General features: G+C 37.2%; 1 protein-coding gene across 11 annotated transcripts; it reads left to right on the plus strand.

The window, feature by feature from the left end:
- Positions 1 to 23,650, plus strand: ccdc50b (coiled-coil domain containing 50b). Of its 11 annotated transcripts, none has more exons than XM_079858295.1 (13): positions 1 to 263; positions 1,336 to 1,430; positions 7,348 to 7,410; positions 7,507 to 7,630; positions 8,466 to 8,556; positions 16,744 to 16,846; positions 16,923 to 17,008; positions 17,911 to 17,973; positions 18,145 to 18,264; positions 19,444 to 19,553; positions 19,663 to 19,757; positions 19,840 to 19,857; positions 22,060 to 23,650. In XM_079858295.1, exons 2-13 carry the CDS (start codon positions 1,382 to 1,384, stop codon positions 22,077 to 22,079), a joined length of 942 nt encoding a protein of 313 aa, XP_079714421.1. In that variant the 5' UTR covers positions 1 to 263; positions 1,336 to 1,381; the 3' UTR covers positions 22,080 to 23,650. The 11 variants fall into 11 exon arrangements, with proteins under 11 accessions (XP_079714421.1, XP_079714417.1, XP_079714411.1 ...); XM_079858291.1 differs by having other exon boundaries at positions 26 to 263; positions 17,914 to 17,973; positions 19,840 to 19,987; positions 22,840 to 23,650; XM_079858285.1 differs by having other exon boundaries at positions 34 to 263; positions 19,837 to 20,034; positions 22,383 to 23,650.
- Positions 23,651 to 23,653: the final 3 nt, after the last annotated feature.

Consider the following 23,653-nt stretch of genomic DNA (forward strand, 5'->3'; position numbering starts at 1 on the left):
GAGAACAAAAGTAGCAGCCGAACTCAAACTGACATTGTGTGTCAGGAAAAACAGACTAAACATGAAGAACAGAGGACACGGGGCTCGTCCTGGAGAGAAGGTGCTCCTGTGACACACTGCAGGCATACTGCACATGAGTGTGTGTGTAATATTGTGTGTCACGTCTAAATCAAGCGTGTGCGTGTGTGTGTATGTGTGTGTGTGAGAGGGAGAGAGAGACGCGACTTTCACGGGTCTGCGCGTGTCTGGAGTGACAGAAGAGGGTAAGTCTGTTTTTTAATCACGTTTTCGTTATTTTCTGAAGCACATTTATATTATAGTGTTTATGTTGTTCACAGTGCATATATATTATAAAGTCCATTTAAGTGCAACTCAACAAAAGTAGAACATTAACATAACTGTTTATATAGGCTAGTAAGTTTACTGTTTGTGGTTCATACTTTCATTGTGGTTCAAAATTCATTTAGTGAATATGGAAACATTAACACTAACACTGAAAGTTTGACCTAGTGTAGGACATTATTAAACTGGGACCAGTAAATGTTCAAATAAATTTTGAGATGTAAAACTTACTTATTAATGTGTTTGAAAAATCAGCTTTCCTGAATTCACGCACTTTAAAGGGATAGTTCACCCAAAAATGAAAACTGTGTCATCATTTACTCACCCTCATATTGTTCTAAACCTGCATGAGTTTCTTTCTTCTGGTGAACACAAAAGAAAATAATTTGAAGAATGTTGATAAACAGAAAGTTGATGATAGCCATTGACTTCCATGTTTCACAGTTTTCATTTTTGGGTGAACTATCCCTTTAAGATTTATCAGATATTACTGTTTACTGTACTACTGTGTCAAGACATTACAGTGATATTGCATGTTGCTTTTATATTGTAGTGTATTGCATTGATTTAAGTGTTGGCAGCAGTTTGCATTAAGATATTCCTTACAAGGTCATTCTAACCTGACGGCTAAACCATAATGTTTTTCAACATTATATGTGATGATAGTTCTGGTGATCTGAAAGGATTATATTTGTGCTTTCTTGTTATAGATACTCAAAAATAATTCCATAAGCTTATCAAAATAAGATTAATGGCTCACAAACGGTCAACAAACTCCAGAGGAAATAAGAACTTTGCCAACATCTTTATCCTTGACACAATGTGTGTTATTGTTCCAGGATTTATGGAGATTAGGTTACGGCTGCTGGCATGTTATAGAAGTCGTACTGATCGCTTACAGTGTTTACAGTTATAAGAAATTGTTGTAGTAACCTGCAAAATGATTTTAAAGATAATTTGAAAGTCAGTTTTCGTGTTTGTTTGATGCTACAGGTTTCTCCTCAACATCATGAGACTGTGAGCTCAGTGTGGATCAGTTATGGCGGAAACCGACATCGACAAATCTCACCTGCCCGGTGTTTATGACGGTATGGGTTTTTCTGTTTTGCATCTTTACTTCTTTTGCTATCTTCTCAGGTATGCATGTTAAAAGTGTCTGTGTAACTGTATTTGAAAAGGGAACCACCATAAAAAGTGTTCTAAAATGAATTCCATGTTGCAATGTTGGTTTTAACTCTTTCCCCGCCATTGACGAAATTTTCCAGCAGTCCATGTTTTCACTAGGGGGCGCTATTACACATCTTCTGGAAGAGGACAGAATCTCCGGGTCCAAAAACAATCGTAAAAGAAGCAGAAGCAAGCGATTAGACGCATTGCTTATGCATGTTACCAGAGCCCGTCTACGGAGAGCCTGGCCACTCCCTATTAAGTCCTATTGTACCGAATTTTGGTTGTAGTTCCACCAGAGTTCCACTGGGGGCGATCGCCCATGAGTGCAAAATTAATTGGAGTCAATGGGGCTAGACAGCTAAATTTGTCTCTTTCACCCGATTGCTGTTGAGAAATCTCAGATTTGATTGTAGGTTTTGCAAGTTCAACATGGGTTATAGGTCGAAAGTTGAATGAACGAGTACTTATGTCCTTTCCATTTCTTACAGGTTGAGTTGTTGTTGCCCATAACACGCTAGCATTTTGCTAATGAACGCTGATTGGTCAGTGAAGGACTGATTACGACCAGAGATACCGCTTGATGGCATCGTGTGTATTTTCGGCGTGGTCTTTTAAAACAACAAAACAAAACCTCTTCTAGCACGTGTATTTACCTGTGTCAGCTGTGTTGTCGATGCCTCGAGAGAAAAGAAAGTGCAGAGCGCGAAAGCACCAAAGTGACTGAAGGATTGCCGTAAAGCAGTATCTCTGGTCGTACGATGTGTATGACGTCATTGACATTTTAAAAGACTTTTTAAAGCAGCAATGTGTAATTTCTTTGCATCTCCTTTCGAATACAACATTCAAATTACTAGACAAAAAATTATATCCTGAGAAAAGTGGATTTTGAGGGGTATAGCTCCATAGACCTCCAATCATTCTGCACTCGTCCTGTGAGCGCCCTCATATGGAACCAGAGTGGAACTGCAACCAGTTCAGAAGCCGGAAGTTTACTGAGAGTGGAAGTTCTCCCCTTATTAGACATTCTCTGATATTACTAATGCGGTCATCAAACATTAAACAGCAGCATATTTAGTCGAAAACGACTAAAAACGCTGTATTCTGCTGCCAGGCCAGTAGATGGCGATGTCACTTTGTAAAGAAACACTACACACCTATAGACTTATTTATTTATTTATTTATTTATTTATTTATTTTTATTAAATGCTAAAAAAAAAAAAAAAAAAAAAAAAACATTAACAACAATCATCATTATTGACAACATTACACACCTATAGACTGAACATACACATGCGCATAACGTCACCGTTTTTCAGAAAATCACGTTTTCAAAAAGCTTGCTGGACAAAAACAGTCTCAGTGTAAACAGAGAGAAAAAGATGCATTTTCAAACCAAAACATATTAGTTTGGACAAGGTCTAACTGTTGCTGACTATTCTTCATCTCAGCTACTGCATGCAGGAAGAAAATGCACTTGTAAAAACTATTTATGCATGTAATTATCCATAATCTTTCAGTTTAGTGAAAGGAACGATATTTCAATGGTATTCAAAAATGAAGGTCAAAGCTGTCTGAATGCTTAATCAGCACCTGGCTCTTATCCCTGTGCAGGTTTGCTGTTGTCTCAGATGTTGTTTGGCAGGGCTGCTGTTGTGTGTTGTAGGAGATGAGATCAGCGTTCAGGAATGTGATGTGAGACCAGGACAGATCGAGTGAGTGAGCGAGAGAGAGAGAGAGAGAGAGAGAGAGAGAGAGAGAGTTGTGTGCTGCTGATAAGTGCTGGAGAGCGTCTGTCCACACGCTCGTCCTCTTATCTGCCCTGGATGAGCTCAAGAGCTTCCCAGCGTTCCTGTTTCTTAAACAGGATTTGGGTCGAGATTCCAATCTTCTCCCGATTTGGCCTAAAGCTGGAGGCAGGAAAGAGGTGTGAAGAGTTCAAGTGCAGGAGAATTTAGATTTACTGCACACAAAGACAGGTCAGTTTACATCAGTTTACATCAAACATCTGTAAACAAGAAGAACGCAGGAGGAACAGGAAAGTGCTGTTTGGTTGTTCATATAAACCTACGCACGGCTGTAGTTGCACCTAGAAAGCAGACAAACTGTCTGTGCATAAAACGGGACACTATATATAAACACCTACCCTGTGAGATGCCTACCCACAATGCATTATAAGGCCTTAAATGCGCTCCTGAAACGAACTGGGTTTTGAAGCAGAGCTTCTGACCTGTTTCATTGAGTTCATGTGTGAACCTCCCTTAACTTCGCTGCCGGATATTTATAGCTTCTGCTTCTGCTCCGCGTGCCAAATATAGACAAAGAACTGCAGGAGAAAGTGAGTGATTGGAAGAGGAGAGCAGCATACAGGAAAAGACGCTTGCTAGTTTCATGCAGGGGTCCCGATTACTGTCTTTACTCTGCTCTCTTTGTTTCTGGAACTTGAATAGCACCATCTGTTTGTCCCGGGGGCCTCGGCTCAGCTGTGGGGATCACACCAATGGGACAGACCACTGTCTTATCCCAACAAATGCACGCTTGACCACCCTTCATCATCCTCGGTCTCTTTAAGGGCTGACGTTATTTATCCTTGCACCTCGTAAACATTTATTCTAACAAAATTAGCAGTGTTCACTTTTCACCTCCAGGTGGCGCTAATTTATTTGGCTGTCAGAAATATTTGCTTTTAAAGCAAAAGTGCAACATTGCATCCGAAATCAGTTACTTCCCTACTTTAAAGTAGCACGGCAACAGAGTGGTATCCGAATATTATTCATACTACCCATAGTCATACTATATAGAACGGCCCCTTTTTTTTAACGATTGCAAAGTAAATTTAAATACAAAAGTAGTACCTACTCAGACATGCGATTTTGGATGGCCCATAAGTGATTCCTAAATTATTAATTTACCTTTTTAATAATTCATGTCATTCTAAACCCATTTGACTTTCTTTCTTCTGTGTAGAACAATAGCTGATGTTTTGAATAATGTTCACATTGTTGTTTTTATGTACAATAAAAGAATATAAGATGAGCTTTAAAATCGTACCATAAAACCACATTACCATTTGAGGTCAGGAAGATTTTTTATTAAAAGAAACTTATACTTTCATTCAGTAAAGATGCATTAAATTTATCGAAAGTGGCAGCAAAGACATTTAATTTTACAGAAGATTTCTTTTCAAATAAATGCTGTTAGTTTGATGCCTATTCATTAAAGAATCTTGAAAAATATAACATGTTCTCCACAAAAATATATTAAGCAGCACAACCTTTTTTTAACATTGACAATAATCAGCAAATCAATGATTTAGAATAATTTGTGAAGGATTATGTGAAACTGAAGACTGGAGTAATGATGCTGAAAACTCAAGCTTTGATCACAGGAATAAATTACATGTTATAATATATCAAAATAGAAAACAGTTATTTTAAATTGTAATAATATTTCACAGTATTACTGTTTTTTAAAATAAATCAAATAAATGCAGCCTTAGTGAGCATAAGAGACTATTCAAAATTGTTAAAAGAAATAACAGACCCCAAACTTGTGAACAATAAGCCTTAGACCACTTTAATGATTAACATTTTTTTTTAAGATTGAGGTCATTTAGGATTAAGTCATTGAGTTTAATTTTTATAACTATTGCTACTTTTCCCCCTCATCCTTAGCTGTGATTAAAATAACATTTAATGATAATATTATTATAAAGGCATCAAAGCTGTTTCCATTGGTTTGAGGAATTGCACGTCACTATTTCTGGTTTAAAACCTGGTTATAATTTTAAGTTGCACAACATTGGCTCTTGTTATGCACAAAACCCCTTTCATTGCATTTAGTTTAACTGTGAGTATGCCAACCTTTATGAAGCAAGCTTCTGTCCTGAGAGTGGCCATGTCAGCTTTTCCGTCCTGGATCAGGGTGGAGGTGCCCATGAACCAGGAGGGGTTTTTCCTAACTTTTTCTCTTTTTTTGTTAAATCCATCTGGTTGAGCACCAGTGCTGTTTACTAACAGAAGCGCATGACGGACTGATGTATAGGATGAGCTCACACTCGTGTGTGTATGTGCTTCATGACAGTAGACAGAGTTTGACGAATGGACGCAGGCGCATCTTGACAAACGGTAAATCTAATGCAAAATAACTTTTTTTTAATCTTGAGACTAGTACTTTTTAAGAATAATAGTTTCATAGTCATAGACTTATTTGTGAGCATTTAATATGTGTTTAAAAATGTGCTACAGCACTGACAGATCTGTAATTAGACGACCTGTCTATTATAATGGAGTGTCAGCTTTTATGGCTCTGATGTTTAGCATGCTTGTGCGAGAGTTCGTGTGCTTTTATTAGCTCACTGATTTTTCCACACTTACTTAAAGAGAGCATGAGACAGAGAGAGAAGGAGGGTTGTCATTGGATGTGTGTTTAATGTGCAGGGTTTTATTTGACCTTCAGCAGAGCCTTGTGTGTGTGTTTGCTTGGATGTCTTTCTTCAGGGTGCTATTGTTTAATAGTCGATCAGTGGACTCCTGGCGGTTTTAGTCGTTCACATTGACACACCTCTGTAAGCTTATTGGGGCATTATGTGCTTTTCCTCTGAGCCGTTGTGTTAGAGTTGTTGACCCAGTTGGCTTGGCTTTAGTTTTCCTGTTTTGGCCCCAGTGTGGCGTTATTAACAGAGCGGAGACGGGCCAAAACATAAACCGGTCTTAGAGAATGAATTGCATGCTCTGATAACGTTGTTTATTGGCACTGTCTAATGTGTAATAATTGCACAAATATGCCACTCAAAAATTTATTTTGAGTAATTAAATGATTCAACTTAATTTGCACAATAACTTGCACGCCAGTTGTGAGTGCTAAGATGTGGAGAATGCAGCCGATTATTACCAAGATTTATAGCTTTACAGCATCACTGCAATCCTGACTCCTGAATCAGCTTTATTAAAATGGCGAAAGTGTTTTAAGTGTTGGGGTTGGCATTAGCGATAGCTTTATTCCTGGTTATAATGCTCTTCTTCATCATTTGATTCATTGCTACTGCCATTATCAAAGTCATTTTACTATTATTTATATACTATTATTGCGTTTATACATTTTTTGAATTAGCTTTTTTTATAGGCTTTTATATTTTTTTCAGTTTTAGTACAGTAATTTTAGTGCTTAAATTTAATTCATTAAATTCATTAAATCAGTTAGTTGTCAAAGGCAACATTTCTAATTTCCATTTAATTTTTTTTATGTTTAACTTAAGTTCTTCATCTAATATTTATATTTTATGATATTTCAGCATTATTTCATTTATCAAAAACAAATCCCTGCATTCAGCAGGTGGTCATTTTATTTTTGCCATGCAAATAATGCAGACCTTTCTCAAATAAAGTTATTTCATTTTTGTGCTGAAAAGAATGACAGTGACTTAAAATAAATTGCTAGTTTTATGAATACGTTCGCATGTTAAAATGCCACATCTCTTTAGTGTCTTCACTCCTCATGTGAAATTATGGACTATGAAATGTTTATAAACTGGATATTTCTAGCTAAAAAAAATCTGTAAATTGCATGAAATAGACAAATGTGTGACAAAACTATTTGAATTTGAAGTTGCACCAATTAGACTACATTTCAGCAAATTAACCATTTTATTTGATGAGAGAATTGTGATTATTAATCAAATAAATGCATTGAACATTAGTATCAGTGACATTGCTGTTGTCCCGTGTTATAAAGATTACAGTCATTTTACTGTGGTAAAATCCCTATAATTAAGCCTTTAATGACCTGTTAATTTAGTTTAACACTCTTGCCTATAATTGTGTGTTTTCCCCCCCGCAGTGTGCCAATGTTTCTCTGTGTTAGAGGACGGCGCTCTGGCTCACAGTCTTCAAGAGCAGGAAAGTGAGTATAAGCATCTACTTCCTGTAATCTTGCTCGTCCTTCCTTATTTCACTGGGTAAAAAAAGGCCTCGGACTGATTCAACATTTTCATCTCAGTTGAGCAGTTTTACAGCACCAACATCCAGAAGAACCAGGCGGTGCAGAATGATGTTCGTTTGGCCCGGAGGCTTCAGGAGGAGGAGGAACAGCGAGTGGATCTCAGCCGAAACCTGCAGCAGCTGTAAGAGTCGTCAGGCCTCGACACGCTTCCTGAATTACTGTATTATCAGCAACATCACTAAACCACAGACATTTTTGTATTTGCAAATTACTATGTGGAAAACAGATGCTTGACTCATTGTGTTGCGTAACTTGATTAGTTTGTATATTGTGAAGTGTAAGTTAAAAAACACAGGAATTAATGTTTGGCTTGAGAGTGAAATCAGCGTGACTTGACATGAGTTTGCTTTTTCCACTTGTATGGTGCATGGACTTGTTTAGGGTTTATATGTACAAAACGGTGCAATAGTTTGGGGTTGATACGACATTTTATGAAAGAAGTCTCTTATGCTCACCAATGGCTGCATTTATTTGGTAAAAATTGTGAGATATTATTACAATTTAAAATAACAGTTTTCATTTGAATACTTTTTTAAATATAATTTATCCCCTTGGTGCAAAGCTGAATTTTCAGCATCATTACTCCAGTCTTCAGTGTCACATGATCCATCAGGAATCATTCTAATATGCTGGAACATTTCTTATTATTATTATCAATGTTGAAAACAGTCGTTCTCCTTCAAATTTTTATGGAAATCATGATGCTTTTTTTTCAGTATTCTTTGATGAATAGAAAGAACAGCATTAATTTGTAATAGAAGCCTTTTGTATCGTTATAAATGCTATTACTGTCACGTTTGATTAATTTAATGCATAATTTGCTGAATAAAAGTATTAATTAATTACTGATTAGTGTACATGATATTGCAAACAGCACAAAAGAGGACAGCAAAAAGCATATATAATAAATATCATATCATATATTGAATCATTCAAGTGTTCTGTCTGATTTTCAGGGAGGAAGAGGACTGCAGATATGCACAGCTGATTCAGGAAGAGCTCCAGAGGTGTGCTGAGGAGGCCAGGAGACGAGAGGAAGAGGATGAGGTGTGTTTCATCAAAACATGTCAAAGTTAAAGGAACACGCCGACTTTTTGGGACTTTAGCTTATTCACCGTATCCCCCAGAGTTAGATAAGTCCATACATACCCTTCTCATCTCCGTGCGTGCCATAACTCTGTCTGACGCACACACCGCTAGCCTAGCCTAGCACAAAGACTGGAGGTAAACGGCTACAGCTAGCATACTGCTCCCAATAAGTGACACAATAACGCCAACATTTTCCTAAATCACAAATCACTCCGCCCAAGTAGCAGTGCTTCGCCTTCTGAGAATATAGTTCCCAGTATGTATACGGTTAAAGGATGGCTGTGTCTCATGTGAACTTGTTATTTGTACACGCTGTGACTATACAAATCACAACATGTAAATAGGAAAATGTTGGCGTTATTTTGTCACTTATTGGGAGCAGTATGCTAGCTGGAGCCGTTTACCTCCAGTCTTTGTGCTAAGCTAGGCTAGCGGTGGGTGCGTCAGACAGAGTTACGGCACGCACAGAGATGAGAAGGGTGTATATTCAATTCAATTCAATTCAAATTTCTTTGTATAGCGCTTTTCACAATACATATTGTTTCAAAGCATCTTTACAGAAAGTGCATTTCAGAAATGTAGCCTACATAGAAAAATACAGTTAGTTAATCATGTATTAATTTAGGGCATAACATCGCTGGCGTCGAGTCGTCTCTTCAGAGGTGTTGGGGCATCTGAAGTTTCCATGAGAGGCTGGATACAAACTGACAAACTCTATTTACCTCGGGACTAGCGTCCCGAGATAACAACAGAAGAGCAGATGGGAAATAATTAGCATAGCTGCTGTTCATAATATTAATGCATTCGATCCAATTCAACTGTAGTATAAAAGGTAAGTAGCTGCTATTATGTGAATGCTTGGCTAAAGAGATGCGTCTTTAATCTAGTTTTAAACTGGGACAGCGAGTCTGAGCCTCGAACAATATCAGGAAGGCCATTCCAGAGTTTAGGAGCTAAATGTGAAAACGCCCTCCCTCCTTTAGTGGACTTAGATATCCTTGACCAGAAGCCTTGAATTTAGTGATCTTAAAGAGCGCGATGGATTGTAGGGCGATAGAAGTTCCGTTAAATACCCAGGAGCTAAACCATTTAGGGCTTTATTGGTCAGTAGTAGTAATACTTTGTAATTGATACGGAACTTAATAGGTAACCAGTGTAGAGATGATAGAATCTGTGTTATATGATCATATTTTCTTGACCTAGTAAGAACTCTAGCGGCTGCATTTTGGACTAACTGTAGCTTGTTTATTGAGGTTGCAGGACAACCAGCTAATAAAGCATTACAGTAATCTAGTCTCGAGGTCATGAATGCATGAACTAATTTTTCTGCATCAGAAACAGATAGCGTGTACGGACTTATCTGACTCTGGGGGATACGGTGAATAAACTAAAGTCCCAAAAAGTCGGCGTGTTCCTTTAAACCTAAAAAGCCAGACTGTAAAACAAGGTTTTTTTTTTATGGCTACCGTCAACGGTCTGGTTACCAACATTCTTCAAAATATCTTCTTTTGATATATTGAAATAAATATATATTTTTGGGTGAACTAACCCTATAACTCTACGAAAGTAGATCCACTTTACCAGCTAATTATCTCTTCGACAGCGATGTCATAGAAATATACAGAGCTACAGCAAAAACTGAAGTTCAAAGACAACATTTTAAAGATGGCCGCGCGCTTATTTTGATTATGATTATCAGATGTTTGGTATCATAAATGTTGCTTCTTTAGCTCAAATAATGCTTAAAATCTGGTCCATGCTCATTCTAGGGTGTCACAATATATCGCAATACAAAAAGGCAACAATATGAATCATGGATAGTGATAATCTGTATTGTGTATAGTTCACTCAATATGAAAATTACTGTGTGAGTTTTAGTGTCAGTACTACATTAATCTTCTATATATAATGTTGAATATAATGATGCAATGGGGATATGGGAATATTTGTATGTCCTGATAATGCCAAATGTCTTTTGTTACCAGTAAAAAGTGGCCTATATATTTAAAATATATCTAGTGAGTGACAGAGAGCAAGCATATTCGTCTAAAACAATTCTGTATTTTTAGCTTCAGAATCATGAATATTTTAGTCTCTATTGTCCGGTGCATTGGGTGCACCAAGTCCAAGCCTATTCATTTACACCCCAATGTAAAACTGAAGTTAGTATTTTAATCAACAGTACATTTTTTGTTAACCTTTTATCATAACCTTGGAGTATCGCAATAATATCATATCATGAGTTCGGTATCATGATATGTATCGAATCGTAGGGTATGAGGGTATCGTTACACCCCTAATACATTCACCATATTGAACACTGTGATTTTTCCCATTCATTTCTACACAAATGACAAGTGTTTTGTTCATTGCTCTGTTGTTAATTATCTGTCCACTCATGTTAAGCTGATTAAAACACCTGTGTGAGGTGGCGGTTGTGTAGAGATGCTTTTGCAGAGAGCAATAAAGGACAGAAAGAACATAAAAGACTGAAGAGACTGAGGCCCGAGTCGGATCTTGCACTCTGATATCCATTGGCTTCAAGTATTCTTTTATGTCCTTTATTGAGCTGTTGGGCGACATTTCTGTCTCCTAAAGGAGCAGCTTTGTCATCATTGTTGTCAGGAGTGGTTTTTGAGAGTGTTCCCATGGCGATGTCTGTGGTGTTTCTGGGGTGACGAGTGGTTTGTCACTGAGGAGGTGGACCGCTCATCTGAAGGCCACGTCCCGCTGGATGAACACTGAGCTTCTGTATTTGTGGAAAGACTATTTACAAGAGGCTTTCTGAGGCCGTCTGTCTGGAGAAATGTCTTGAGGAAGTAATGGTCTATTATAGCGAACATATTTCGCCAGTATTGTTCTCTCTTCCAGTTAAACATAGTATTGAGTTCAAAACACTATTCTTTGCTTATAAGGGATTGCATGAACTGGCTCCTCCATACATCTCTGATGTCCTTTCATCCCATCATAATGCTTTTAGAAAACTTAGGTCAACCAGTAGTCTACAGCTGACTGTTCCCAAGGACACGTTTAAACGGGTGGTTGAATATGATTTCACTTTTCTAACTTTAGTTAGTGTGTAATGTTGCTGTTTGAACATAAACAACATCTGCAAAGTTACAACGCTCAAAGTACAAATCAAAGGGAGATGTTTTCTTTTTTAAATTGCTTTTTAAGGACTACAACAAACGGCTGGTAGAGACTACACCACATTCCTCCCGGGTTAGTGACATCACTAATGCTAAAATTTACATAAATCCCGCCCCCTGAACACGATTTATAGATTATCTTGACAGAATATGCTAATCAATGACTAGAAGATATCTACACATCAGCTTTATAAATTCACCAACTAACCATTCAGAGATGTTGTCTACATGTTGTCACTTCTTCTTGAGTCTCTCCATCTTTCTGACTTCGGTTTGAACATAAAAGGCTAAACGTTTTTGAAATTTTCAGTGCATGTCTGTGTGAGGTATTCGGAGCTGCTAAGGACACAAGCTCTTGAAGCTCCGCCCCCTGTACCGGGAGCAGCAGCTCATTTGCATTTAAAGGAACAGACACAAAAATGGTGCGTTTTTGCTCACCCTCAAAAAGTGACAAATTTAACATGCTATATAAAAATATCTGTGGAGTATTTTGAGCTAAAACTTCACACACACACACACACTCATTTACATCTTTACATCTTGTGAAAAGGGCATTATACCACCCCTTTAAAATTGAAAGGAGATTCTGCCTTTTCTGTGGCCGCTCCACAGCTTCGGAACAATCTGCCATCTTACATAAAAACTGCACCAACATACATTGATTTTAAATCTTTACTTAAAACCCACTTATTTACTGTTGCTTATGGTCGTAAGTGGGTCTAGTTTACACTTTGTACAGCACTTTGGCCAACAGCTGTTGTTTTTAAATGTGCTCTATGAATAAATATGACTGACTGACTGACTATAGTAATTGGACTTATTTAAAGAGACATTAGCTTTGTTTCCATCCAAAAGTTGCAAATTTAACTTATGTTCAAAATGATAAAATTATAGAATAAAAACATTTGCGAATAAAGCACCGTTTCCATCCCTTGTGTTCAAAAAAACAAAATCATCACCTCCTAGATAATTGGTGCAAAATATCTGTAATAAAAATAGTAGTTGTTGCAATTGGGGAAGAAACTGTGGCTCTTTTTTCGTACATCTGTTGAAACAGATGAAAAGCAATCTTGCGAGAGTTCTGGGAGGTCATTATTCCCGACCATTTTGATGACAGACTTTGGCTCTGAATTTCAAAATGACCAAAACAACATTTGAGATGCTGTGCAATGCGATTGGTCTGCTGGTTGATACAGTTATCCAATCACATCATCTAATGACAGAAAGTCACCTGAGTTTTTAGATGGACATTGAGGGATTTTTTCGGTGAATGTGGTTCCGACATAGTTCATGCACGCCTTCTTATCGGATAAAAAATGCTCTGCCTCACAAGAGGCGTGCGTATAATGTTTACTTTTAGAATTTATGCACATTTTAGTGCATAGAATTAGAATTTATCTTATTTTTGCCGTTTATTTGCGAGGTATTTTGACCGTGGTGTAAAACAGGGACATTTCCTGGGACAGGACGGAAAGAACTGGGACAGGCTCCCAGAAAATGGCAATATCTTGTGATGTTTTTGTGTTTTGCTGTGGTTTGCAGCCTGTGTGATTCAACAGAAGAGGAACGTCCATCAGCACCTGCTCTGTTTGTTAACTCTGGGTGTTTTTCCCTGATGTGGGCTGTAGACGCTCTGCATGGACACCTGGTGTTGACTGTCCTTTCTGCCTAGTGGCGACAGTATTATTAGACTGCAAACTGAGCAGTTCAGTGGGGTAGAAGAGATTTGCACTGGTAATTATCTTTCTGTATTTCTGCCAGCCTGTGAACAAAGTCTAGCTGTTTGATTGTATAGTGGAGCTGTAACCTTTTTTCAGTTTTCCAGTACTGGCTAAATGTATCCATCTGTATCTTGGCAGTTTTGCGGTGTCTTGTTGTTCTTCTGACGATATTTTCCTAGAATGACATCTTTATCTGAGTGACCCTTGTCAACACTATGCCAGCTATTTCAAAACAATGCTCACTTCACAAGTCATAAAGCTCACAGCACTCAAGAGCACAAAAGAGAAACACTATTGGCAGGGCAAGTCTATTTAGATCACTATATTTAGCAAATTTTATATGCAATTAATTCAAAGTGCTTTACATTGGCATAGTTAAGAATAGAGAAATAATCATACAAAAGTCAAGGTTCAAAGCGTAACTTAATGTCTGTCATGACAACTCTCTAAGTGTTTGGCATGGTAATGGATATTGAATATAACAATGTTGATATGTTTGGTCCTGGCGGAATAGATCTGCTATGCTATTGTGGTGTGTGTGTGTGTGTGTGTGTACTACTATCTTTGTGAGGACCAATTTAAGTATTAGACCACTGGAGTGAGGACAAAGAGAGTAAAGTGAGGACATTTTGGCCGGTCCTCACTTTCTGAGAGCCTTTAAAGGCCTGTTTGAGGGTTAAGACTTGGTTTTAGGGATAAGGTTATAGTTAGGTTAATGGTTGGTTTAGGGTCAAGGTTCAGGTTAGGCACTTAGTTGTGATGGGTAAGGTTAGGGTAAGCGGCTGGAGATTGCATTGTGTCAATGAATGTCCTCATAAAGATAGATGTATAAGAATGTGTGTGTGTGTGTGTGTGTGTGTGTGTGTGTGTGTGTGTGTGTGTGTGTGTGTGTGTGTGTGTGTGTTGTACAAAAGCATGTTAGACACACACATTCCCACTTGAGTTCTTCAGGCCTGAATCGTTGGTGGGCCAGTGGCGCTGGGCATCAGAATGGAAACTCTTTCACCATGGTGCCGCACAATGAGAAATGCCTCACCGTGGCGCTGAGGGCATGTTGATTGTTATAACTTAACTACACATACTTTAACTCTTCAGTCTGTAGGACTCAAGTTTTGTAAACCCTCAGTCTTAAGTGCTGGAATACCCATGAGCCCACACAACTGCATCCTCTGATGTTGTGTGTTTATTTGTGTAGTCATTGCATTGACTTTCCCATGGGGAATTCTCTGTCTGTTTATAAGAAATGCAGTAAAAAAAACCTTCAGGGAACATCCAGACATCCCGGTGATTAAATATAGGGACTGTCTTGATGGACGATCAGTCAAATGATAACAAATTAAGTGCAGCCCAAAAAATTTTTTCTTTCATCATTTACTTCACTCTGTTTGGCACACAAACCTACAGGTTCAGAAGATATAGTGAATTAATAGTTTTTAGTTAATAGTTCTGTTGTCATTCTGTCCTCATTGTTCATACATATCTGCTTTATGGTTTATGTCCAAATGAGGGTGATTAAATGATACAAATCTTTGGGTGAACTGGCCCTTTAATAGCGTGAACCATAGAGCCCTAACCTCCTTTTTACATTACTGTCCTCTAGTGGACAACTGAAGTACTTTATAGTGTGTGCTTTTTGTCTCAAAAAGTACCTTACATTTAAATTGAATAATAGATATTAAATGTTATTTTTAGTGTGTGAACTCACTTCCCGTCTATATTGTCTCTCATTTAGCCACCCATTCCTGTTGCTTAAGCTGTTGGTGTATAAAATTAAAATGGTTTTCTACTCTATTTAATTCATAAAGGATCACAAAACCATGACAACAATGTCACATTACATGTCAGACCTGTGTAATAGTGCTAAATAAAAATATACTGCCAAAATACTGTTAATTTTCCTCCAGTTTATATTTCATGTTAACTTCAAACAAATTCAGAAAACTGTTTAAACCCTTCTGAGTTTATTATGATATTACTGTGTAGTAACAACAACTGTGGTTAATGTGGTATTTGGGCGGAAACTGGTTAGGATCAAGAGATATCCTCAAAGTCAGATGTTTGTTCTCCAAACTTCTGCTGCTGAGTGTAGATCTTTATAATAAATGCGTCAGTTCTTGTGTGAATCATGTGGTTTTCTTCCGTGATGTCAGTGTGTAAACGAGGCCTCAGAAGTGCTCAGGCGAGGTGTGTGTCCTGAGAAGCGTCTCTGTGGGCGTCACACGTATAGAGTGTGTGTAGGTGTGTGTGTGTGTGAGCTGTACTTTCCATGGGTCTGGCCTGCTTGTACTCTAGTGAGTGTCACACTGGTATTTCGCACTAAAAGATTATATGCTTTTGTTCGAGTGACTCCGTGATGGAACTTTTACTGCCTACTCTGACACCTCTGCTGTTTGATCTTTGCTCAGACCAAGGTGTGTGTGTGTGCGTGCGTGTGTGTGTGTGTGTGTGTGTGTGTGTGTGTGTGTGTGTGTGTGTGTATCTGTGCATGTGGGGTCTGAGGTTTTATTATGAATATCACCTCTCCTCCATCCTGATGCATCAGAGATGTATTCAGTTCTGCCGTTGTGAAGCCGCTTCTGTTAAGCCAAAATGCATTGTTAAATAATAGTGAACACTGTTTACTTTCTTGCATGTTAAAAAGGAAAGCTAAATTAAAATATATATATTTTAAAAAAAACAAAAAAAAAACAAGACAAAGGCATATAGCAATATTACTAAAACTGAAACTAAAATTAAAATGAAAACAAATTAAATTGCCTGGTCTTATTTGTGAACTTATTCCCAATGGATGAATCCAGATCTCATATTTACTTCTGATATGTACTGTTTCACTCGGAAATATGTTATTTTCTCTTTGGCTTGCTCAGCTAGTGTTTCAAAGACTAGTAATATTAACTGCACTAACACCATCGGATGAGAACAAAACTATAATAATGACTTTGCAACATCAACACTTTGATTGAACTGAATTGAATCAACATTGAATTGACGTGAGCTGAATAACAACACCATTGTCTTCTGTAGAGCTGCCTTACAGCTCAAATTTAATTTGATACATAATTAATGAATTTTACAATAGTAACACTGTTATCTTCCTGTTTTATTAATGTGAATCTGCTTTGAAATGATCTGTATTGTACAAAGCACTATTTAAATAAATATGACTTCACTTATGGTTGTACTGGACTATTAAAACACATGATGCATCAGTCGTTTTTATTATTGAATTGTGTGAATTATTGAATTATTGTGTGTGTGAATTGTTTTCTGAACAGGAAATCGCTAAACGGCTCCAGGAAGAAGAAGAAATGGAGATGAGACGGCAGAGGGCTGATGCTGGTCACCATGAAAATGACTGTGTTTCTCCTCTATGTGAAGGTAAACGTGTATTGTTAATGTAGATACTTGCTGATATGTTGGCTTTGGTCTTATAAAGCTGTTCTCCTTCCGTCAGGGTTGGGAATCTGGGAGCAGGTGCTTCAGGACGCTGAGCTGGCCCGTAGACTTCAGGAGGAAGAGGACATGTTGCCTCGCAGAGATGTACGTTACATTCAACGTGCTTTATTTGCTTATACACACTTTTATTTGGTTAGTTTTTCATGGATAACCTCAGGTTTGCATAGGGTTCGGGACTAGTATTACTTTGTTTTTGGAGATCGTGAATATCTTTGTGCATACGGAGCCCTTATGGGACATGGTGGTGAGGAAAAATAATAAGTCAATAATTGCGTTCCCTCACAAAAACGTTTGTGTTCTTTATGAGGGAACGCAAAGTTTTGTTTGCTCAGTCTTTGAATTTGACAGTATCTGAATGAAATTTAAATAAAATCTAAATAAATTTAAATTTAATGACAATGCAGTACTCTAAATAACTCACACCAATTCATTTATTTATTTGGTAATTGAAATAAAATATAAAAATTAGATTTAAAAAAAACTTGACCTTAAAAAAAACTTTGCTTTGGTAACTAACAGAAATAAAGTAAGCTGATGTAATAAAAGTATTCAGACTAAAAATATATTAAAGCTAAATAGAAATATAAAAAATAATAAAATCATATAACAAAATTACTTAAACTAAAATGTAAAATGAAAACTGAAAATATTAAAATAAAAGCTACTTCAAAATATTAATAAATATTATAACAGTATATAAATAATAAGAGTAAAGTATTAATTTTTATGTCTTTTTGATACTCAAGTGAAACTCAAATTAAACTAAATAAAATTAAAATGACTAAAATTAAAAATTAAAAAAATATTTAATTTTTTTATAAAAAAGCACATCACAAAATGACAAAAAAAATTAATGAAAATCTAAAAATAAAATCTTAAAAATATGAATAAATATTATAATTGTATATAAATAATTACTAAAACTAAATTATAAGTTTGCTACAAAAACAACACGCATAGTATTTATTATTATGTCTTTTGTTTAGCAGTTTCCTCGTAGCTCTGGATCAGAGGTGGACTTCATTGCGGCTCAAGTAGCCCAAGATGAGGTAAAATAATCTTCAGGATAACTAAGATTGCAATATACAGCTCCATATTTTCCTGGAATGTAGATTAACTTAAGTACATCAAATGACATACTTCTTCTTGATTCTCAAACGTCTAAAGAAAGCTCAGCTGTGGTGATGTAACTCTCTAACTGCTGAATAAATGCTCATCAGGAGATCGCACACTACATGCAGCAGCGCCATCAGAGAAGAGTCACCGACAGGCCACGAGACCTAGAGATCCAGACCAGACCAGCCGAACCAAGAGATGAAGGAAACACTACAACCAGGAAGGTCTGAACCAACCTCATCCGCTTCATGAAAACACAGCACAACTGATTTTATTCAACAGTTGTGAAACAGTTGCTAGTAAATTTCACAAAGAAACTGCAAGTAACACACTGAATTAATTGGGACATTTTAAAGCAGAAAAACTGAAATGGTATTTTCTTGTAAAACATACACCTATAATCTTTATCTACAACTTCAAACATTATTATTTTACTGTATATAAGCATTTAAGGTGAAAGAAATCTGTAGCATTAAAGCACATGCTTTCGCTTTTGGTGTGCAGTTATATTTTGCAGACTTTCTCATTTATAGGGGACCCATTACGGCCTTTGTCTTAATTTAGTTTTTGGGGCCTACTAGAATATTTTCATGTATGAATGTTCAAAAATGTTCTTTTCCCATATTCTCCATTGTTGCAGCTCCTCTCTTCCCAGTCTGTCAGTAAAGGTCCTTGCACACTAAGGTCCTTGCGTTTTTTCATATTCGTGATTCGGTCGCTCTGAATTGTCAAAACACCATTCAAAATGCTTGTTACGTATGCGAAAAACGCAGAAAATCAAACCTGATCCGATTTTTTTTATGAGGAGGCAGTGTGCAAGCGTTATTGACATGACATGAGGTCGTATTTGTTTTTTAATGTGCGAAAATTTCAGATGCGTATTTCGGACTCAGTGTGCAAGGGCCTTAACGCTCTGTTTAGTTCCTGTCTCTATGAAGCCCCTCCTTCTGAAAAGCACACTGTGCTCTGATTGGTCGGCTCGAGCAGTGTGTTGTGATTGGTCAATCGCTTCGAACATGTTTGGGAAATGTCCCACGCCTTATCATAACCGCCAGTTTCAACACACTACTAACTAACTCAACCAGGCGCCGCCCCTTTATTCTGCGTATGAATTATTTAAATGAGGAATATTTGTTCCCGGAAGAAAACTCAAGACTACAATGGAGGCGTTTCAGGGAGTTCAGAAACACTGACACTGATATAGAGAAGAACTCTCACTGGAGGGACTTTGCAGACCTCAAACAGCAAAATTACACACTAAAGAAAGTTGAATATGGGAAAAAAAGCATAACATGACCCCTTTAATTCATGGTGTGGATAGACCTTTCATTTGTAATTTGTTTTACATTTTAATTTTGGTGTAAATGGACATATATTTCAGACCATGTTGTCTTTAATTTCAGGCTCTTCAGATGCTGCGAGAGAGGCTGAACTCAGACGGACTGCATTCGCCAGTGGAAGAGGAAGACTACACCATTGAACACCATCTAGCAAGCCCACCATGCACTGCACTGTAAGTCACACATTCTTTATCACACACATTCACACAATCAGCCGTTTCTCAAGAACGCCTTTCAACAGTTACTGTATCTTTGCACCACACCTTGTTTATCTCTTTTCAGCCGAAACCAACACATACACAACATTGCAGAGGAACTGGACCCAACGTTCAAGGCTAGGAAGCGTGAAAGCCAAATTTCCACCAGCCCCCCGTCAGGTACAAATGCATGTTATATAATAGGAAAGTTCAATAACTGTATTTGTGCCACATCAACAGTCATTTTCTGTTACCTCAGCAGGTTTGTGCTTGGCCACTCGTAGCCCGCACAGTATCTTTTATGACTACTTACCGGAACCCACCTTCATACCACCAACTAAACGGCAGAGCGACAAAACAGGACGTCACAAAGCCAAAGACAAGAAAGAGAACTGTAAACAACAGTGAACGTATGACTAATTCAGTGCTGTCTCTCAGTTTTCTTTTGTAATGTATAGTCAATGTTATGGACACAGATTTTATAATCTGTTGTTAGACTGAGTTTATAACTGGTGATTATCTGATGTTCCATTCATGCACTCTTATAGAAAAAAAGGTTCAGTGGGGTTCTATATAGAGCTGGTAAGTCCCGCCCCTTCCGCTAACCCCACTGGACCTCTAGGTTGAAAAATCGTCAATGCAAGTGAATGGGAGAAAAGAATTATTTTCTGGTCCCGTTTGAATTTTGCCATGAATGTGAACATATGTTGTCTGTGAATTTTTAGTATAATTTTTCGTGTGAAGAATGCTACAATTTAGCGGGTAGAAGTTTGATACGGTTAGACTTTGTGTGAGAGCACTTTGTGGACTACAACTCTTCGCTGCTTTCGACACGAATCTGAAGAAAGAACAGCCCATTTGGTTTGAATGGTGACATTTGGGTACAAAACACACAGGCATCTCGATCTGTCTCCATAGATTATCGCAGCATTAGCACCGTGATTTGACAAGTGGAGGGAAAATGTGTTATGGGGTGACGTCACATAGACGACATGTAGTCTTTCTCGTTATGTCTTTTCCACAACTGCTAGCCAAAGAATCATACAATATACTGTCAAACTGGTAACATGAAAAATTATATGAAAAATTCACAGACAACATATGTTCACTTCACATTCATGGCACAATTCAAACGGGATCAGAAAATAATTATTTTCTCCCATTCACTTGCATTGACGATTTTTCAACCTCGAGGTTATAGGCCTACCTATATAGGTAAATTACTTCATAATACTTTAATGTTTAATGGGTTATTTCAATTTTTTCTTGTGATAAAGGATATTCACGAGCTGTTTAATTCATGAAATTTAATGGAAATTAATTAATTAAAACAAAATTAATTAATTGTTCAAAATTAATTAAAACAAAATGAATTTAAACTAAATCCATAAAATGATCACATGATGGAAACCCCTGAAATGTTCCATATATGAAGCGTCTGACAGAACACTTTAAGGTTCTATATAGAACCTTTCAGGGGTTTCCATCATGGGATCATCTTATGGATTTAGTTTGTAATTAATTTTGTTTTAATTCATTCATTTCAATTAAATTTTATGAATTAAACGGCTCGTAAATATCCTTTAATCACAAGAAAAAAAATGAAATAACCCATTAAACATTAAAGTATTATGAAATAATTTACCTATATTGAACCTTTCTAGCATAAAGAGATCTTTCAAATTGAGTCAAGAACCGTAGGGTTCTATATAGAACCTTTTCTTCTAAAAGTGTGCTATTTGGAACGACACTTGAAGTTGGTTTTCCAACTGCGATTTCATCCTGTTGTTAAATAGCAACACACAAACATGACGGCAGCCAGGGAAATGTAATGTACATAGTTAATGATAAACACTCGCTTTTAATCTATCAAAATACATTGAGTCAAAGTTCCTTTATTATATGATGATACAAACACTGTCATTTTTTTAAATCTCTGTTGTTAATTGTACACCTGCAAAATTAATATTAGCATAGAGTGTTGCAGGGACAGTGTATTATTGTAGGCCAAAACCTGGAAACGAGTTAAAGGGTTAGTTCACCCAAAAATGAAGATTCTGTCAGTAATTACTCTCCCTCATGTTGTTCCAACCCCGTAAGACTTTTGTTCATCTTCAGAACACAAATTAAGATATTTTTGATGAAATCTGAGAGCTGTCTCACTCCTCCATAAGCTTCTATGTTATTGAAACTTGCCTGCCCAGAAAGTTAGTAAAGACAATGTTTAAAATAGTCGAAGTGACCATGTTTATCAAGCGATGACAATACTTTTTGTGCGCAAAAAAACTAAAATAACGACTTTATTCAACTATTAATTTTCTTCTGTGTGGGCCTGAGTGAGTTCATGTAGTGTAACAGCGCAGCGCTTCTGGGTTGTACGTCAGAACGTAGGCTCACTATTGGCCGACGCTGGTCATGTGTGTGACGCGTGTGACGTACAACCCAGAAGCGCTGCGCTGTTACACTACATGAACTCACTCAGGCCCACACAGAAGAAAATAAATAGTTGAATAAAGTCGTTATTTTTGCGCACAAGAAGTATTCTCATCACTTGACAAACTTAAGGTTGAGCCACTGTAGTCACTTGGACTATTTTAACGATGTCTTTACTAACGTTTCTGGGCCGGCAAGTTTCGATCCCATAGAAGCTTATGGAGGAGTGAGACGGCTCTCAGATTTAATAAAAAATAGCTCAATTTGTGTTCTGAAGATGAACGAAAGTCTTACAGGGTTGGAACAACATGAGGGAGAGTAATTACTGACAGAATTTTCATTTTTGGGTGAACTAACCCTTTAACATTCAAGTCAATGTTTTTTTAAGGCCTGAACTAAGGTATGCATTCACGTTTTATTCTACGACATAAAATACATCATTAATGTGATTTTTGAAAGCTTTTACTTATCTTGAGTTGCTAACATGTGGCTAAATGGGACTATAGAGGTTATCGGAGACATTAAATGTCATTAGACTGGACAGGTAAACTCATCTACATCTACTCAGCCTCATGGTTTATAATATAAAGTTGTTCACTTGTGGAGATTATCATGATGTGAGAATCACAAACTTTTGTTGGTCACAGACCTTATTTTTACTGCAATAATCCAAAAATCGTACTGGGTTTTGTCAATACGGTTTGCACTACAAAAATATATCATCACTGCAGCGCCTTATTAGTGATGCTTCACAATTTGCTTTCCAGAGACATATCTTTGTTGTCAATCAAACACCTGCTAAGATAACTCTCCTTGTGTTGGGCAATAGATCGTCTTTATGGTCAGAAGTTGGAAATATCAAGTGTAAAGATTGCAAATCTGATTTTGGATGGAATGAAATTTGGAAGACTCTCATGGTTACATTGTGATAGAAGAATAAATGTCATTTTTTTATCTTCATGTATTTGTTTATATGAGTCATTTAATGTACATGCAGTGGAATAACATCTGTCAACTAAAACAGGTAAATGGAAAAAAATAACAAGAGTTAACTGAAGGATGATACACCAGAGACCTGTGATTTTCTGTTTGTGAAAGGGATATAATGCCTTATTTCTGCTGTCTTTGTGTTGTGCTTCAATTTCATTATTTCACAGCATTTTCAAACCGTTTTAGTCCACATTTGTGTTTAAATTTGTGTTCCTCAGTTTCACTTCTAAAAACAGAGCAGCAGCTCTGTGTGTAATGGTGTTGCGAAACGCAAGGGTCAGAGGTCAGAAAAGAACCTGAGATGTCTTTTACCAGAATGTGAAGATTCAGGGTTTTTGCTGTTGGAAATTTCAGTGGATTTAAAATAATGCTATGCAGGGGAATTCGGATGATGTTGAATTAAAATATCAAACGGTGTCACATCCTGACAGCCTACAGTATTTCAGTGCAGAGGTCTCTGTCCCCCCACACATACTGTAACCTTTTGTGCATGCGATGACATCATGCGCGTGAACGCCTCTCTGTTCTCAAGGCGAAAGGGCAACTGAACCTCTACAGTTTAAAGGTCTCATATTTGAGGATTTCCTTTTTTTGTGTGTGTGTGTATTATGTGTTAACGTGTTTTCATAATAAAAGTAATCTGAGCACAATAT

The sequence above is a fragment of the Squalius cephalus genome (genome assembly GCF_949319135.1).
Source record: "Squalius cephalus genome assembly, chromosome: 22".
NCBI lineage: Eukaryota > Metazoa > Chordata > Actinopteri > Cypriniformes > Leuciscidae > Squalius > Squalius cephalus.